Source organism: Pagrus major, chromosome 8 (genome assembly GCF_040436345.1).
Source record: "Pagrus major chromosome 8, Pma_NU_1.0".
NCBI lineage: Eukaryota > Metazoa > Chordata > Actinopteri > Spariformes > Sparidae > Pagrus > Pagrus major.
This window is the reverse complement of record NC_133222.1, coordinates 9,382,726-9,402,355: the sequence shown is the minus strand read 5'-3', so window position 1 is coordinate 9,402,355 and position 19,630 is coordinate 9,382,726. Positions and strand designations below refer to the sequence as shown.

General features: G+C 41.3%; 2 protein-coding genes across 2 annotated transcripts in view; one reads left to right on the top strand and one right to left on the bottom strand.

Annotated features, from left to right (window-relative positions):
• Positions 1-828: 828 nt before the first annotated feature.
• Positions 829-2,343, top strand: pgpep1l (pyroglutamyl-peptidase I like). The gene is made up of 5 exons (XM_073471777.1): positions 829-859; positions 939-991; positions 1,089-1,205; positions 1,877-2,103; positions 2,178-2,343. The coding sequence occupies exons 1-5, from the start codon at positions 829-831 to the stop codon at positions 2,341-2,343; spliced, it is 594 nt and encodes a 197-aa protein (XP_073327878.1).
• Positions 2,344-8,284: 5,941 nt separating this feature from the next.
• igf1ra (insulin-like growth factor 1a receptor) overlaps positions 8,285-19,630 on the bottom strand; it is a 75,892-nt gene continuing 64,546 nt past the window's right edge. Inside the window, exons 13-22 of the mRNA XM_073472627.1 lie at positions 19,307-19,472; positions 19,116-19,218; positions 18,808-18,878; positions 18,490-18,719; positions 17,264-17,368; positions 16,006-16,165; positions 15,631-15,760; positions 13,084-13,218; positions 8,635-8,857; positions 8,285-8,469 (exon numbers count right to left, since the gene is read on the bottom strand). Of these exons, the coding sequence (XP_073328728.1) occupies positions 8,320-8,469; positions 8,635-8,857; positions 13,084-13,218; positions 15,631-15,760; positions 16,006-16,165; positions 17,264-17,368; positions 18,490-18,719; positions 18,808-18,878; positions 19,116-19,218; positions 19,307-19,472 (1,473 nt within the window). The 3' untranslated portion in view covers positions 8,285-8,319. The remainder of the gene's footprint in view (positions 8,470-8,634; positions 8,858-13,083; positions 13,219-15,630; positions 15,761-16,005; positions 16,166-17,263; positions 17,369-18,489; positions 18,720-18,807; positions 18,879-19,115; positions 19,219-19,306; positions 19,473-19,630) is intronic.

Here is a 19,630-nt window from a genome sequence, read left to right as displayed (position 1 = left end):
AGGAGGGCGGGTCCTGCCTCACAGGATCGTCCCAAACGAGACCGAGTCCCTGGCAGATGTTAGGCCGCATTCAAGGCCTGTCGGAAATATTAACATCCTGATCACGCAGCAATAACCAAAGATGTAAGGTGACACAATGTGGGCTAGAAAATGAAGAGTAATGTGTCTAAATATCTGTCTTGTGTAGCTTCTACTATTATGGATTGACTATATCTTATTAATATAATGTGTACGTCTATATTTATCTTTTGTGGACATGTTTGGTCTTGATTTTCTCTGGCCAAGCTGACATCAGAAATGCATCGTGGGATGCACAATATGGATTTTTTTTCAGCTGATACGATATTTGCTTATCTACTAATGTGGCTGTAGGAATAATCAAATAATATAAGGCTTCAGAGTACTCTGCAGGACAATGACCAACGAAGAAGAAATGAAGGACACAGAAAACTCAATTTCATTATATTGTAATTTATTATTTTTAATTAAAAAATCACGACACTGAATAACCAACCACATCAACAGGTTTTTAAGATTAAATGTACTTAAAAGTATGCAGGCCAGTTAATGTATAAGAAAAGGTTCATCAAAAACAGAAGTTCAGCCTCATGATCAGGCTAATTAAACCTGTTACTTGGATGTGAGAACTTAACGGAGGCACCTGAATGCATCATTCCCACACGGGCTCTTCTTCATCATCAGCCGGGGAACAGCTCCCTCCAGCGGACGATATGAGAGCTGCTGGAGCTAAAATAAACTTCTGTGTTTTTCAGTGACATGAGATGAAACTCTCTCCCCTCACTGACTGACTGGGAGCCGGACTGCGCCATGAATGGAGGAGAGACTGTTCTCGTTACAGGTGAAGTAATAATGTTTGCGCATGAATACATGAATTCTTCAAACTTCTGTTCATACTGAAGGTTTTATCCCGTTTTAAGGTTTTGGACCTTTCAGACAGTTCTTAGTGAACCCCAGCTGGACAGCAGCTCAGGTAATAACCCAGTGTTTTAGAAAACCTGCAGCAGTCAGTGTTGAATGCCCCCTGTGAGGCACACAGGCTTAAATGTCTTACATTTCATTATTTAAAGGGACTGAAGTTGGCCGGTTTGGGAGACATGACTGATGTTTACATCAAGGAGTTACCTGTGAGTTATGTGAAGACTCAGAAAATCATCACTGAGGTTTGGCAAACTCTTCAGCCAAAGGTAAAAATAATACTATGTCCACTGCTTAGATTTTTAGAAATACTGAAATTATGATACCAACTCTTAATTGTTTGGATTTTTTAAATAAACCTTTTATTATCTTGTTTAACTGTCCAGTTACTATATTATTTATTTCCCAACACACATGTCTAAAGGCAGTTTCAAACACTAATCAACACCACCAGGAATAAAATGATCAATCCTTTGTTCGTGCATTTATTTATCAACCTAAAACAAGTCTAATTTGAATAGATTTTGTTCAGTATTTGGACTCAAACTATAAATATTATAGTAGAGCTGCAACAATTAATCACTTAATGGGTTAGTTGTCAACAACTGAATAGATCACTTACAATTTTGATTATCTATTAATCAGTCTGAGCAAATTTAAAAGTCAAAATCCTTAGATTCCAGCTTTGTAAATGTGAATATTTTCTGGTTTCTTTACTCCTCTATGACGGAAAATTGAATATCTTTGTGTTGTGGACAAAACAAGACATTTAAGGATTTCATTTTGGGCTTTATTTGAATATTTTACAGACCAAAGAACATGATCTCAATGTCAGCTACAGCCCTGGTGGAGATATACAAGTTAAAATGCATCGATACACTCTGGTTATGGTATGAGAAGGTGGCTATCTCACTTTGACCTCTGTGTTTGTTTGTCCCAGTTTGCTGTACATCTGGGCGTAGCCAGAGGCTCCAGTGTCGTCCTTCTGGAGCAAACGGGGAAGAACAGTGGATACAGAGACAGAGACGTGTGCGGCTTCTGTCCTGAGAGCCACTGCTGTGTGGAAGGAGGACCAGAGAAACTGGACTCAGTCATTAACATGAGGGTCTTATCCAAAGAGTTCAAACAAGCAGGGAAGGATGTTGTTTACTCAAGAGACGCTGGCAGGTACAGTAGACATCAGTTCCTTCATGTTCGGACACTTGAGAACATGAGATAACACTCTCTGTCCTCCTCCTCAGGTACCTGTGTGAGTTTGCGTATTACTGCTCGCTGTATCACGGTCAGAGGAGGGCGGCCCTCGTCCACGTGCCTTCATGTGGCAGCCTGAGCTCGGCTGACAGACTGGTGCCTCTGCTGCAGAGCCTCATTCAGACCATGCTGGACCAGCTGGAGGACCCTGTGTGAGGTAGATCACTGAATAACACCACACAGAGAGAGAAAACCGTCGCCTCAGAAGGAATTAAATCGAACAAACAATCGTACTTCTCATTCATTTATTTATTCAAAATTTCAGGGAAAAAAAAGAAAATACAAGAAATTCTCAGATACACATTTGGAGATGGCATGTCAAAAATACACCATCTCAGCTATAGGTGTGAAAAAACTTTGAGGCCTCAGATACAGAGCTTGAAAAAAAGACAGAGTCTAGTGAAGGTTTTCATTTTTTTTCCTTTTTTTGTTTGCTTTTGATTATTTCTTTCCCCAATCAGGTAATGAACACAGAGATTTTGTGAAAGTATTATAATAAAAATCATAGCAGTAGACCAAGGCCCCCTCAGAAGGTATAGGAATGCAAAAATCATAAAAACAGAGGCATGACAATGATAAACCTCAAACTTATTATTGCAGTTTGAATGCACCGACGCATCCTCCATAAACCTGAGGTTTGCATGAAGAACATTCTGAAGAGTTGAAATAATAGAGACGACTTAGTTGAGTGTATTTTTAGTTAGTTCCTGTAAATCTGCTAATGCAAAAAGCAACTAGTGTGAAGCTGTAAACTTAGGCCTATCATCTGCTTCTAATCATGTTGTTTACTCTTTACCATGACTACCCGTAATCTATGCAACATCCCTGTCCTACGTATGTCCACGTGTTTATTTAAATGCTTTGTGAGCTAATGGTAACTAGTAATTCACCTCACAACAGGTCAATGTAATGTCTACTATTCCCAGAACTGAAACAAGTTGAAGTATATCATTAATGTTTGTATCATTACATAGAATAAAAAGTAAATGCACAGATATGTAAAGTAACTACACAAGCTGCTTGCTTGTCAGTGGTGATGTGTGTGTACCAATGTGATATTCAGCAGCAATCAGACTGTTTTTCAACCAAAAGATGGCTCACTCTTTGTTATTCTCGAAAATCATGCACGGATAAAAATGCTTCATGATCGAGCACCCAGATTTCACATTAGAAGTTACCCGGTGGCCTATTCATGATCGTATTTCTTTTCTCTTTTTCTTTTTTTTTTTGTTATTGCTTTTGGGTTTCAATTTTTCTAATTATTTTACGCTTCCAGCCCAGAAGCCCTTGCACTGTGAAACAGCACTCCGCGAGAGGTTTTCATGGGAAGCTTTGAGATGTAAAAGCTCCTTTGCCACTTTCACAGTCAACATTTTTGACGACAACATAAGATCCACTGAGGTTGACTGTCTGAACCAGCAGCATTTAGTGTTAAGTAGCAGTACAACGTGCCGGAAAAGACGTCCAGAGTTCACTTCCAAATCAGGGCTCCAGGGTGCGACTATTCCGGTCGCACAATGCGCCCAAAAATCTGTCAGATGCGACTAAATTTCTTCATTGGTTGCACCTGAAATTTAGTTAATAATGTATTTTTAAAGAAACATGCATTTGTACCTTTATTCCTGTTTACAATCATTTCAATGCACCAAAATGATGTCCTGGTGCACCTAAATGAAAGAGTTAGGCGCACCAGTGAAACCATTGCGAGAAGTTAGTCTGGAGCCCTGCAATTCATCGTAAAGGCATTCACCTCGATGACAGTGGAAATTAGCTACTACCAGACCTACAATCTTGGACAGGCGAAATGATGGTGTTTACATTAACACAAATAGTTTACATGTAAAAAAAAAACAAAAAAAAAAAAACAATGAAATCTGATCTAACATTTACCGATAAACGATTGTCCGATCAGGACCAAAGGTAGAAACATGAAGGAGGTGGAGTCGCTGCTATCACTATAAAGATTTTGTGTCGAGACCGAAGAAACGTCGTTGTTACATTCACAGTACTGATCCATAGACGTGACCGAATGTATTTTTTGAGAGTGTGTTTTAGAGAATGACAAAGCTAAAGTTGTGAAATGTTGTGGTTGTGCCGTTACCTCGCAGGCAAACAGCAAATGCTCGTTTCTTGGAGGTCAATAAAAGATTTTTCCCTTTTCTTTTCTTTTTTTTAAACATTCCCCATAATACCTGTTTAGACTTCTATATAAATGCATTTTTAGATGAAGTTTTCTGTCTTTTGAGGGTTTGTGGTTGTGACTATATGTGTCAGTGGAGATGGAATGTCTGATGTTGGCGTTGTGCTCCGGCCTCTCGTCTGATCAAACACTGTCCTGCACCTGCTTTAAACTTGTAATGCTTTAAGATTTCCAGTCAAATTAAAGTGGAGGATGACGTAATTATGTAATAAGTACCCAGCAACGATTTAAAGTCCTTTTCCTACAAACGTAACCTTTCAGACAGAAACCGGTGCAACGCTTCGACCTCCACACAGACATTCCATCTCCCATCCTAGTCCGCTTTGTGAGGTTTATCTAGATCCCCGTGGGTTTTATCCAGATGATGAGGTTTCTATACAAACTGATGAGAGAGAGTGAGATGTACTTGTTTTCCATACGCATACATATATTTTTTTTTTTTAAAAAGAGTGAGGTAGATATATACTCGAAGGGAAAAAAAAGTTTTTAAGTCCCCCAGTCATGACACCAAAGAAAATACATACAAAAAAAAATCCAACTTTATACTGAATCATGGGGCATTTTTTATACAGTGATTTAAACTGATATCACAAAAAAAGGAAAATAAAAAAATAAATAAATAACAATCCTACAGAAAGAAAAAAAAAACTTCAAAAAAGAAAAGGAAAAAAAAATATTAATAATAATAATAATAATAATAATAATAATCACCAGGCAACATTTTCCAAAAGATGAGGAGAAATCCTTCAAAAACACTTTCACTGTTCTGCCTCCGTTTTAAGACCTTTTTTTTCATTCATTCATAACATTGAAATGTGTTCCCTTCCCTGGACTTTAACCCATCCTTTATTTGGTTTTCAGAAGCAGTGATTATGAAGACAAACAAATAAGACCTGTTTCTCGCTTTGAAGATTAGCAGGAGTGGCGTCATATTGCGCTCGAGAGTGTTTAAGTTATAAAAAAAAAAAGAAAAATGTGGAAAAACTAAATCAGATTTTGAATGCTTGAGAGATGGCTGGCATAATTAAGGCAAACAAGACAACCCAATTAGCCCTATTGAGTCAAGAAGAGGCAGGAAATGGATGGGTTAAAAATACCGGATCTGGTGTAACGTAAATATCTTGTTTACTGGAACTGATCCTGACTTCAATAGGAGGCACTGGGGAGGGGGGCGAGTGAGGGGCCAGCGGGGGAGCAGAGCGGGCACTACTGGACTCAGCAAAACATGATGAGGGGAGGAAAAAACGGGGAAGACAAGTAGAGGACGATCATGAGAATGTGTGGAGAAAGCAAAGCCTTTACTTTGACCTGAGATTGAGTCGCACCTAGAGGGCAACGCTAGGCGCAGTGCTAGACAACAAGTACAAAAAGGGTGCAGAAAGTACACACTCACACGTCGAGCTAAGGTGTCCATTCCAAATAATAATAATAATAATAATAATATTAATAATAATAATATAGACATCCACAAAACAAATACAAGAGGAAAGATTTCATAAAAATAAAAGGCAATGAGCAAAATATAGTGTTACAGAAAACCTTTTGGGGTAACAGAAAAAAAAAATGGTTTTATATCTAAATCATCTTATTTTTTGTTGTTTTATTTATTTTTTTTCTTAAACAGAGTTTGAAGATATAAGAAACGGACTGTAGTGGAGACCATAAAATACCAAACCTGAAGGATTTCTTTATATATAACATCCAAAAGAGAAAAAAAAAAGAATAAAATAGCAGCTTTTGTTCTGTACAGACATAGAGGCAAAACATTTTGAACCGTAAAAAGTTGTTTTTTTAAAAAAGTGACAAAACCAATGATGTGTATAAAAATGATCCTGCAGTCTAAAATACAACTGTAAGACCTTTTATATGTGTTTGAAATGTAGAGAAACTAATGACTATTCCAAAAGAGACCTGCTGTGATTTCAAAGTTGTCTCTAGGCTACTAAAATCCAATCCAACACCTTCTCGTTTTCTGTCTTTTAGACTCTCTTTGTTTGCTTGTTTGTTTGTTGTGGTGTATTTGGTGCCATTTAACTTGAACAGCAGTATCAGCGAACCATGTTCACCTCCCACATGAAATGCACACTTAAAACGTCAGGTAAGGTTTGAAGAAATGAAAGTGGAGGCAGAGTCGTATCCCTTGATTGTGAAGTTCAGTGATTTGCAGTGTGAGACTGGAGATGTTTAGAGTTTTTTCTCATTACTAAAGCAAAGACAGACTGAGGCTGTGATTCAGAGTCGGCTGGTTTGTAGTCACATGTGTGCTTCCCTCAGAGAGGTTTATTTATGCGAAAATCTGAATGGACTTTGGTGGTGCAACGGAAAGTTTTGGTCACCAGAATGCTGGTTCCTCAAATGTAATCGAAAACATCGGGCCACGACGAAGGATTATTTTCTTTATTAATCAATCCCCCAATTATTTTCCCGATTTGTATTTATTCTTTCTTGATTTAAACATCAACTGATTAATTGTTTGTTATACTAAATTCATGAAAATAGTGAAAAATGCCCCCAGGGTGATTTTGTCAAAAAACTCAAAAGTCCAGTTTTTTAATCACATAATCCAAAACAGCAGGAAATGGTCACATGTGAGGAGCTCCAGCTGATGGAATTTGGGCACTGTTACTAAATTGGTTGCAAATTTTCTGTCTATTGACACGTTAAATCAACTTATACCATGACATCTCTAAAATAGCTCTTTTGATGATCAGCCTGATTAAATTATGATCTGCTGCCTGTCTACACAGTTGATCATAATTCTTGTCAACTTGTAAATCTAGGCTATCTAAGGCTATTTTTTGACTTCATACTTCAGTAACTGTCAGTATTATTTAAGAACCCACTTGTTTATGGTATAATGTTGTTAACTTATTGAATTTGTGTCAATTGATTTGAAAGAAACTTTCAATCTGTTTAAATTCCTCAATGAAACAGACTCAGTCCTGCTTTTCTACTGGCCTCTCCATGTGCAAAACACTTGACAGAAATTAAGTGTTTCTCCTCAAAGTACCACAAGGCTTGTGAGATTAATTCCACCCCCAGTGCGGACGCTGCATATTCTGAGAAAACTTTGAGTGCAGGTGTGAACGCAGCCCAACAGAAACACTGTTTTATAGCCTCGCACACACACACGCACAGCTGCTCTGTACTAAAGATAAGCATGAAGTCTGAATACCACCAAACAACTTTGGCATTATTTCCCAGACAGACTTATCTCGACTCTGAATCACAGCCTCCAACAAGAAGGGAGACGCGTATGAAACTAAAGCAAAAGCTTGATTTGGCAATAGTTTGGCAAATTAGACAATAGGCCCTCCTCTTCCATTTTGACCCACCTCTGACGGGATCTACACCCATAGAAATATAAACAGGAAAATGAAACAAAGATCTTAGTCCAAACTGTCTAACTGAGGCATCCTCGCATGACACGAGCCAGTCTGCTAATGCAAACAAAGTCATTTTGATGGAAAGTCTTTTAGAAATGGAGCTATTACCATATTATAGAGAGAATCACGTGTCCGTATAAATACACACTCAGATATCCACAACATCCTCTCTGAAATCATCAGGAAAAAAAGTGCTCTTCTGTTGGATTTGCTGGCAGATATGCTAAAAAAAAAAAGATTTTCTTTGAGTTCATGTCTGTATCTGTATGTCAGCATTCATGCCTTATGAAATGAAAAACAGGCCGCACAGGAAGGAGTTCCCCATTTTTCAGTCGGAGCCGCTGAACTCCAAATGCTTTAGCAGGTTTCTGTGCTATTTCTCAGTTTCTAGAGTTTAAGTTTGACCTTAAAGGAGTGGAGAGACCATCTACTGGCACACAGTAGAAGAAGTCATTTCTTACCTCATCCATCCCTCCTTAAGAGATGGAGAAGAGGTTTGTGTTACCCTGTGTAAGAGGAGGAGGAGGAGGAGGGGCTGGTCTGATATCAGCAGGCCGACGACTGGGGCAGTGGTAACGCCCGTTCGTTCTTTCTGCCCCCGTTCATGTGTGCATAGGGTTGCATCTCGTCAAAGTTGGGCCGCAGCACCACCACAGGCCCGTTGGCCGAAACATGTCCTGAGTGCTTGTCCAAGGCCTGGCCTGGAGACGCCAAGGCTGAGGCCACCGGGCCCGGGGAGGAGGGAGACACAGGTCCCAGTAATGGAGTACTCGGGCCTTGCATGGGGGATAACTGCTGGGTAGAGGGAGGCGGCGTGCCTCCTGTACACCCCGACAAAGGGGCGGCAGCAGCAGCAGCAGCAGCAGAGGGCTGCCTGGTGGATGCAGGGTCCAGTGGAATGTTCTCCATGTTTTCTACCTCCATGTCCAGCTCCTCGGTGTCCGGCGGCTTGTTCTCCTCGCTGTAGAAGAAGCTCACTTCCCTGAAGGGAGGATCCAGTTCGTCTTTGATGCTGCTGATGATCTCCAGGAAGGACGGACGCATCTTGGGGTTGTACTGCCAGCACATCCTCATCAGCTCAAACCTGCAAGTGACGCACAAAAAGATAAATCGGTAAAGAAGATTCTTACGAGATTTATAGTTCTCACATATATTTCCCGATTTTCACAAGAGTCTCCCTTTGTCCCGCTGTGCTCCTGATCGATCGTTCTACCATTATATAAATCAAATGGGTGTTTTTCAGTTCTGGGATGTGTGTCGTGGGACCTGGCAACCCGACCCAGAGACAGATGTGAACACACACAAACGACCCTGCCTGACATGCGTCTCGTAACTGCACTTCACTCCGTTTGCTTCGGATAAAACAGGTCCCAAGAAGGAGAAATAAGCTTCCAGATTTCACTCCACTTGGTGCGAGACCGCTCCCTTTATTCAAATTTGCCGTCGGTCTCACTTGCTTGTGACTGTACTGGCTGTAAATTGCCTACAGGCCAACCTACATAAAAATATAAACAAAAAACATAACTAGGGGAATGCCCAATGTCCACTACTAGGAAAATAAATAAATAAATGAACAAATGCCTCTTTTAAATATAATGAACAAATGTTATTGTTAGTTATTGATTACTGTTTTTGTAAAATTTGACATGTTTACCATCTATGTGTTATGTTCTTTAATACATTTGGTTTAAATGGTGAGACTACTGAAGCCCTCTGTAGGCTTTAGCTGAACAAAACAAGACCTGTAGGTTTTTCCCCTGTCTCAGACTAACTGTGGTAAGACGGAAACAGGAGGAACAAATATAGCAGCTGACAACTGTTTTGTTCGCCGCAGCTCTTTCTTCTCCATCATCACCTTTCACATATAAACATGAATTACCTGTGCAGTTCCTAGATCGGATGGGTGAAGTGGGGAGGAAGTTATTACTCTGTTCTGTGTAATTATCACGGCTATCTTTCAATGAAAATCAATAAAAACATCATTAACACCAATATGGACGTGAGTTTCGTGTTTAAAAGACATGAAAAACAAGTGGGGAGACTTCTTGTTTCTCACCAGCAGGTGGCAGCAGACACTGAAGTTTAAGCCAACTTCTGTACTCTGCCACTAAAACTCAGTTAACTTTAGTTGATCTTGATCAAAATAACAGATTTTATGTTTCCTGTTTTGTTTAATATTATTGACTTTGTGGGTGCGAATGCAAAGTGTGATGGCAACAGCTCATACACAATAACAGGCTGTGTGAAATCATGAATGTCTGCTCTTATCCCTTGGATTAGCTGATTCATTTCATACAGGTTTGTTGTCGACAGACACTCTCCTCTGCTTACTGTCAAATGCCTCAGTAACTACAGTTCATTGAAACAGTAGCTAGAGCGCTTTGAATTGCATGTGTGGAGCCAATTCAGACACATTTTTTTAACGCCGGTTCAAAGAAGACATTTAAAATTTGGAAAACGTTTTGTTCATTGCTGCATTACTGTACAAGAAAATCAGCACTGTGGCATGAACTCAGCAGCGCAGTAAATCATACGTAAGGTTACTGTGCCAGGCCAGCAGCCGAGCTTTGGGAATGTCAAAACAACATCATAAAAGGGAGAATTATTACAGTTTTGTGTGGTGCTACACCGCACACCACAACTTCAATTATACACAAACAAGCTAAGAATACTCTCCAAGGCCCGCTGACATAAACACCTCAGTCATCTCTCCTCCACTCGTTCTCTTCCCTCTCTCTTGTTTTTTTTTCTCTTCCCTCTCTCTGCAGTCTACAACAGCCTCTGCAGCTGGGTGCCAGCTCCTCTCTGCACAGAGGAATTATGGGTAGAGCCTTCCTAAGCACGCGTCTCCCTTCGTACTCTGAAGCAGCAGGGGGGCGGCTCTGGCTTGTTTTTCAGCAGCGCAGCAAGTGTCTTAAAGTTGATGTTCAGATGTCCAAACCCCCGGCAGCGAAGAACTCCCATGCAAAGACACGTAATGGTTGGAGGCGGGCCGGTGCTCCAGGGTAACCTGTCGGCTCAAAAACTCTTCCCCCCCGCCATCTGTTGCTGCGCACAAGGCTTGTTGATGCAAATTTAGAAAACAAACACGGCAGTAAATCTTGACTTCTTGTCAGCGTCCTGTCAGTCATGGCACACGCAGACACATGCTATTGGCATCAGGCTAAATTGACTCATATTTGACCTGTCATCGGTGACGTTACCAACATGCCATGCTCTTTAGTTGGCATGAAAAGAGCTACTCAAGGTCAAACAACAACCTCTCCTTCTCTTCGTATTTTTGTGAATTGCCACCATTTGTTTTCACTGTGAAATGTGTCTTTTTCCTGCCTGTGTTCTCACTCGTGTTCGTTTGCTTGTTCATGCACATTTGGCAGATTGAATTCCATTCTGATAAACCAAATGTGTTGTATAAATAAGGCTTTACTGACTGAGCTTCAACTTTGGGTGACGCCTCTGTTCTTTGCTCTCTGACACTTTATGTTCTGTTCAGCTTGATATGTTTATCTGTTCAATTGTATCTTGATCATATTTTGAGTATAGCAATAACTAATCAAATCCTCTGTGTGTGTGTGTGTGTGTGTGTGTGTGTGTGTGCGTGCGTGCGTGCGTGCGTGCGTGCGTGCGTGTGTGTGTGTCTGTGTGTGTGTCAACATATTTGGCCAAGAAGCTGGTGTTGCACTCAGAAACTGTGGGGGGCGCCAAATTGCACAAAATGCCGGTTTCTACATAATGTTGCTTTAAAATATGAAGGGATGTGGCAACCCGGTCGCTGATGAATGTCTCAAAACAGATAAAAATCGGCCACTTTCATCGGTGAATGTCAGCTTCATCTCCGTGAGCAGTCATAAAGCCAAACATCGGCCGATACCGATGTTAAGATCGGTGCTTTCATAATGAAAGGCTTTCACAAAAGTAATCTGCACTAGGTCAGCCAAAATCCAACCAGATTAAAACAATCAGATAAAAATAAGAAACAGACACTTTTTCTGCCTAAGTGAGAGTGAAGAGCAGTCTTCAAACACCGATGGTAAACGTTTAATTCTCAGCAGTACTCTCTTGCGACAGAGCAGCAAAACTTCACACATGCAACATCCTCGGCGTGATGAAACCTTGATGTATAATAGCACTGAAAGAGATACTGCACACTCCTCAATAAATCATAATGTTTAATATGATCGCAGAGTCTGCCTTTTATTTTCGCCCCAATCCTGGCGAGAGAGAGCGGGAGAGCAAGAATGCACTTTTGTCTTTAGGAAACTGGAGACAGAAACATGGGAAACCCAATCAGTGACCTAGAGCTACCTGACCATGGGAAAGAAGACAGTACAAGGAGGAGACATTGAAAGCTCTCCAAATATGACTCATCCCTTTTGTCTTTTATCCTTCCTGCTCTCTCGTCTTGTATCGTTCTATTTAGTCGGGCTTTACTACACTTCAGCACTCTTCTGGAAATCTCTGTTAAGTCACTGCAGCAGAGGCGACCAGCAGCGGCAGCCTGACTTCAGGAGGCAAATCCCCCCCACCACCACTAGCACCACCACTAGCACCACCACCACCTCTGTAACACAATCCACACACTCCTGTAATCAGGACAAAACAGTCAGGCTGCCATAGAAACCGGAGGTCTGTGTCTGCACAACACTCGGCCCTCTTCTTTTTTCTGCTCGCACTCTTTTTCTAAGGTGAGGTCAGCCGTGGAGAGTGGGAGGGGAGAGGGAGCAGAATGCCTTCTCATTGAGGTCAGAGAGAGGGGGGGGGGAGAAATGCATATATGCAGCGTTGCACGCTGACAAGCAGGCTGTGCTGTGTTTTCTCTCCTCCAACAGACAGGGTGATTCATTATCGAATTATAAATGAATTTATGAATGTTGTCTCTCCGGTTCCCTTTTGCTGACGGACAGACACCATCGCCCTCCTCATGCCCATTCCCGACGGCAGGAATGAGGGGCATCTTTCACACACGGGTCGTGGCATCCCTTCTATGGGCCGAGGCTGACGGGTGAGGAGGCTTCGCGCTGCCAGCTGACCGCCGGGGCAATGCCGTCAACGGGCCACATTTAACCTGTGACGTTAATGTCAGGCCTCATCTTGGCTCTACCTTAGCATACACACCACATGATATCCTACACACTTAGACACACAACTTAAAATAGACGCCGAGCAAAATATTAATGGGACAGTCGGCGGGCGATGGGGTGGCAGCAGAGGATAAAACAATGCATCCTTTGAGAGTGTTGGAACATACACCTGGAAGGTCTCAAGGGGGGGTAATATGCAGTTATTGATCACAGGAAGAAGGAGACTCACAGCATGTCAGGGCAGTTGTCTGGTTTGTCCAAGAGTCCTCCCTCCATGACAAAGCGCAGCACTTGTTCATTGGACATGCCCTGGTAAGGCTGCTCTGCTAAGGTGGCGATCTCCCACAGCACGACGCCAAATGACCTACAATAAGGAGAGAGACGACAGGTTAAGACATTTTTGCCCCTTATCTGACGCTCATTCAGTGCTGCCTACACTGAATGAAGCAAAGGAGCATCCTGGAAGGGCTCAGTCGTTCACAAGCAAGGACGGGGCGAGGTTCACCACTATGTGAAACACGTGGTGGAAGAAGGTTATTGCTACGCGGGCTCAGGAGCACTTGCCGGTAAACACAGTTTGTTTGCAAACGATTGCATTGCGTTTTTATCTACAATTTACACAGCGTCCTAACTTTTTGGGGAATCAGGATTGTGAATAAATATTACATTTAAAAGAACCAAACTTGTGTTTTTGACCTGTTGTCCTTTCCTACAGTGTTTTTTAGTATCAAAACTAAAACTGTATGATTAAAATAAAAAACTCTTGACTTTAAAGACACCAAAATAATCCTTTTCCAATCCGTTCAGGGTCATTATAACTGATTGACTGACTAATTATAATAACTGTGTAATACTGTATACCGTGATATTTTCTGAGATTATTATCGTCCCGTGAAATTCTCATACCATTGCAACTCCAGCTACACACACTTTTGCTCACTTGACCTCGCTTTATTAAGGACGTTTCAGTACTCAAACCTTTATCAGAAGATTCATTAAATTTGTTTATTGAATAGTGTCTGATGAATGTCTGAGAGCAATAACATCATTAATGAAGTGAGCGCAAGTGTGCAGAATTCTTCCGTACAGTAAACCTTCTGTCAGTGTTTTTCACTTTTGAATTGTGTTTTTTCCCCCACCTTTCAGGAAGCCAGTGGTTTGTTTGCCTTCACTAAAAGACTGCTCACATGCTTGAATTAGGTCATCCATTACAGTGAATATAATGTCTGCTTTTTTGCACCTAGTTCCATTGCAGAACAGCAGTAGTAGCTGTTGTAGTCTATATGTGATTTCTTTATGCAAACCCAGCAGAATATACTTAATGAAGCAAGGAAAACACTGTTCTGGTCCTTTAAAGCTGTGTCGATGTTTTTATATTAATATTGGCTTGAATGACGCTCGCAGGAAGAACTCTCACCCGGCTCTGTAGTCCCACACAGTTCCACAGTTTTGAAGGTGATATTATGTCTGTGATGTGTTTACAGCTTACTGCGCTGACCCAAAGTAGCTAAAAAAAATCTATTAATTCAGCTTTAAGATACTTTTTTTAATATAAGCAGTATTCTGAACTGGTGTGGCATTTAAATTCATTATTAACTGTATGTGTAATATTCAGCTTGATGTGGATTTCTGCTCTAAAGAGGCCAAAACAACCAACGAGAGCATAAGTGACCTGTTGGCTAAAAAATTGAATAGTCATCGTGACCTGACAACATTTTACAGAGGGCTAAACCTAAAACCTGGCAGCCTACCCATTGTTTTGGTGTACAACTCAGTGATTCACAGTAATTTCATTACTGCAGGTCGAGCCTCAGTATAGTAAACATCACCTCAGTTTAACCTCAAGCTACCCTGCTCTGAGATTACTGTGAGACTATTCCTGAGGAAAATTCTGAACTCGACTAACAAAGACCACAATATTTGTTCACTCTTGCTAGTCATATTCTCACCACTGGCATGAGTTCTGAGAGTCAACTCCACCGTCTTATTACAACACTGCAGCACATAAGTGGCTGAAACAGCCCTGTGCTGACAGATGAAGCCACGTTCAGACAGCTTTCCTGATCAACAAAATAAAAGTCACCTACTTGTGGATTCCAGAGGAGACCAGAACGGGTTCGTCTTACAGTAAAGTTCATCTGTGCTACATCAAAGACGAAGATGCAGTACGCAAATGTGGAGGTGGGTTTGTGCTGGCACTGCAACCTATCATTTGAAAACATCTGGAGCAGTTTAAGACCACTCTTAGGGACTGACCCGTGGGACAGTTTGAGTTGGGAAACAAAAACTTGAGAGGGAGCTAGTAAACACTTGTATTTCTCGACGACTATATCGCTTCACATAGAAAAACGTGGCAGAAAACGCTGCCAGCTGAGATTTCACCGCAAGCTGGCATTTAAAAAAAAAAAGGTTTCAGTAAAAAAAGATTAATCTTGTTCTATACTCCTCTATCAGGGAGAGAGGAATTTCCAGCTGGAAACCACAAGATTTTTGATGGTTTTGGAAGTTCTTGCTGTCAGAGCATACTCAGAGAGGACGGAGGGCAGGAAATGCATGTTCGCACTGTTAAGTAAAGAATGTTGTTAAGAATACGGGCCGAGAACTGATCTGTGTGTTTTTATAGTTTGGACTCCACAGCATGAAATGTTTAAGCGTATCCACACGCAACATGGAGACATTTCTGGAATACTTTTGCAAGCCCCCTGGATTAGGGAAGGTTTATACATGTATAATGCAGGATTGTGAGTGTGTGTAACAGAGTGATGTGTTCTCATACCAGACATCAGACATCGTTGTGAACACGCCATCTTTTAGCGACTCTGGAGACATCCAGCGGACAGGCAGCAGGCCCTTCCCTCCTTTTCGGTAGTAATCCGTCTCATAAATATCTCTGGTCATGCCAAAATCTGAGGAGAAAAATGAAGAAAGAGGTTGGGGAAGCCACTAAACATCGCTCATTCTGTGTGGGAGAGGAAGCTACTCAGAACTCATCCGTTCCTTCGCCTCCTCCCTCCCTCTGTCCATCTACATTAAGATACCGCTGCCTCAGGCACTCACTGAAAATCCAAACACTTATTTTTCAAGGCCGGTGGAGTGGGTTCAGCTCCGAGCGACCAGGGACGGCTCACGGCATCGTATTAACTCGACTTACCTCCAATCTTCACAGTGAAGTCCTCAGCTACCATGCAGTTTCTGGCAGCCAGATCTCTGTGGACAAATTTGTTGGCATTTAGGTACGACATGCCGTCGGCGATTTCCCCCGCCATCTGGATCATCTTTTTAAGCGGGGGCAGGACCTGGCTGGTGGAATTCTGTTGCAGAGTGAGAGGGGATGAGGTGAGAGGGGAAAGAGTACCAAAAAAACATTGTTCAGTCAGTCCTCGTGTCATCTTTTTATGCTTTCCACAACACAGTGGTTACAGTTCAGCATTACAAAGGGAGGGATGGAGGCTGTATGTGCAGGATGGCTACACGTATCAGACACTCAAATGTAATGCTTTTTAAGAACTTTTCAAGATAACTTTGACCAAATTTACAGGGTTACCACTGGTCCTTGAAATCCCTGACAGTTTGTAAGTATGAAGGGGAAAATAAAGGGCTAAAAAATATTGGAATTTACGATATATTTTGTGCAAGAGTTCAAAATAAACGTTAGATAACGGGCTACGTTCCGCTGTCTGCATGTGTGTCTCCCTGCCGTCACCGTAACACAGCAGCACAATTGAGAAGCGTTCACACATTCAAGCCTCTCTCTTTTTTTTATTTGTCATCTGTGAGCTTCTCTAAAGCCTGCGATTTCTCACTATAACCTTCTCAGTGTTGTAACAGTAATTCATCTTGATATGTGTCTCAAACTATGTCATGCTGGGTCCTTGAATTTGAGGGGAATTAGGCCTGGAAAGTCCTTTAAAAGTCCTTGATCTGATGTTTAAAAAGGTGTGGGAACCCAGAATTTAAGACTTGGATTTTTTGACAAATCAACTTGTACTGATCCAAGCACTGCGGGGAAGTGTAAAGGTAAGAAGTATGCATGTAGTCCTGTGCAGAGACAGGTTTTATGTTGGAAAATGTTTTTCAGAGTGAGTTAGGTTATTCTACATTTTGCCAACAGTGCAAGTATAAAGTTAAGACACTTCAGTGGTAGGTTTAGAGATTTGTAAAATCTTTTACCCAGAAGAGCTTGACTCGGTATGAAAAATACAATTAAGGATGTTTGTGGAAACTTAATCACTATTTATTGACTCTAAGGCCTTACATATTTATAAAATTGAATTTAAGACATTTCAAGACTTTTTAACACACCCCGTGGATGACAAATCACATTGACTTTATTTCTGTATGAGAGAGACAACATCTGATACACAGCTGAAGTGTGTGTTTATGTGTGCATGTGAGGAAAAGCTGCTTACTTCTTTGCGCAGAGAGCGCAGGTGGCTCTTGAGATCTCCACGGGTCATCAGCTCCATAATCACCAAGGTTGGCTGTCCCTGAGAGACCACGCCCAGCAGCCGCACCTACACCAATCACAACACAGCTCAGGTCAGAAGGGACGAGTCAAAAGCTTGAACTACATGTTAAGTCTGTGTGTTCATAAAGGAAAAGTGACAAACTCAGTGATAAACTCGCAACAGTCAGTAAGCACTACACCAAAAAAAATCATTTTTTAGTGTTGATGGATATAATTCACCCACAATGCAATGCACAAAGGGAGGAAGGAGAAGCTCACAGCTGGAAGAAAAATCAAACTAACAACAGATGGTGGTGAAACAGCTCCAGGAACACATCAGAAAACAAAAAATAACTATTACATTGTTGGAAAAACATTTGACTCTCTCTCTGTTAGGTTCAACTGTTGTCACAGCTTGATTGATGTCTGACGGCGCATGTATTTCATAACCAGTGTTATTAATCATTCATTATTTTATAGTATAATTCCTCTTCTTCTGGCTTCAAGACTCCTCAATTTATTCTCCACAACCCACCTGACATAATTTGGTTTATTTTAATGATTTATTATTTGATCATCCATTTATATGAATTTGTTTTATCATAAAAGGGACTACATCTATCATTTCACTGTACAGTTCTGGTTGTATAACGACAATTAAATCAATCTTGGATATTGAATCCTGATTCTTGAATACTGTATAAAATTAGATAGTCAACTTCTTATATTTCACATTAACGTATATATAAAATACTGTTTCTCTTTAACTTACTTTGAAGATTGTTAAAAAAAATCAATTTCCTTTAAATTATTCAAAGTGAATTTAATATTTGATTGTTTGGCTTTGTAGCAGCTGGGCTTGATAAAAATAAAAATAAAAAAGGTTGTAACAGCAGCTTTCCAAAGGGAAAATCTTTTAACACACCCATTTAACGTAATTAATGAGGCTGTGATCATGCTGACGTGAGAATGTACACAATCTCCAGGAGGCTGAATCCAGCCTCGGGCTGTAGCTGCCTGAGTAAAGGCAACCACCCTGTACTCATGACCCGCTGACACCTTTCTCTCTGCATGTATGCAGATTAATTAGGGAATAATGATAATGGAGAGCACCATCTTTATATGTTGGTGTATTTTTAGCCAGATTGTGATGATTGATGCATTTATTGAAGGCTTTTTCTCTCTTACCACATGGTGACAGTTGAACTCCTTCATGACGGAGGCTTCGTTCAAAAACTCAATGCGCTCCCTCATGCTTGCCGACTCGTTCACCGTCTTGATGGCCACACGTGTCTCGGGTTCGTCCTTGACCACTCCCTTGGCTATGCCTTCATACACCATGCCGAAGGAGCCCTGACCCAGCTCCCGGTGCATGGTGATCTTCTCCCTGGCCACCTCCCACTCATCCGGGACGTACACTGACACGACACGACGGACAGCTGGTCAACAGCACGTACAAGCACCGAAATATAACAGAACAATTGTGGAGATGTTCGATATTCTTACTCTCAGCTGCACTGAAGTACTCTGGGTTGACAGACGCGTAAAGGACTCCGTTCCCCAATCTGTCGCTGTTCCTGTTGACACAAAGACCTCTCAGTAAGTCAGCAGGCAGCTCTGACCGTGGAAGGCATGAGTAATTCTCTATATGAAGTCTACTCTTTACCACAAGGGGAATGTTAATGAAAACAACAGCTATTAACTCTTATTAGCACTACACTGGTCATAAAGTTTCATGAGCATTGCAAGGTACAACAACAGCATCAAAAGACTCTTTTTCATAATGTGGAAAGCATGTTCATAAAGGTACTCGCCTCTTTTTGTTCACAAAGAAGAGAATCGTGGAGAGGCTGGCAATGAAAAGAATCACGATGATGGGAATTATGATGACCAAGTAGAACGTAACACCATCTTCTCCTGTCAGATAGAAGTCAAATAAAAGTGATCAGCAAGGACGTAAAGGTGTCAATATGCCGTGTTTATTGTGTGAGAAATGTTGCTTTACGTTTGGGCGGAGGAACGTAGAAGGACACGCTCTCCGTCCAGGAGCCGTTCCCAGCTAGTGAAGTGGCGCGCACACGAGCAGAGTAATTCCCTGAGCCCAGGTTGGTCAGTCGAGCTCCTTTGTGCTCGCGGTAGTGCTGTCGCGACACACACTCGTGTTTCTCAGGCTGAGAGGAGGCGAACACAAAATCAGTCAAGGTCAGCAATCAGGTTCAGGCAAGGAGTGTGTTTTAAAAAAAAAAAAACATTTCTCAAGACTATCACACTCTACATTAAAATGTGTTTTGAAGATGTTTGAAGATGTAATTTTATGAATTTTTAACTC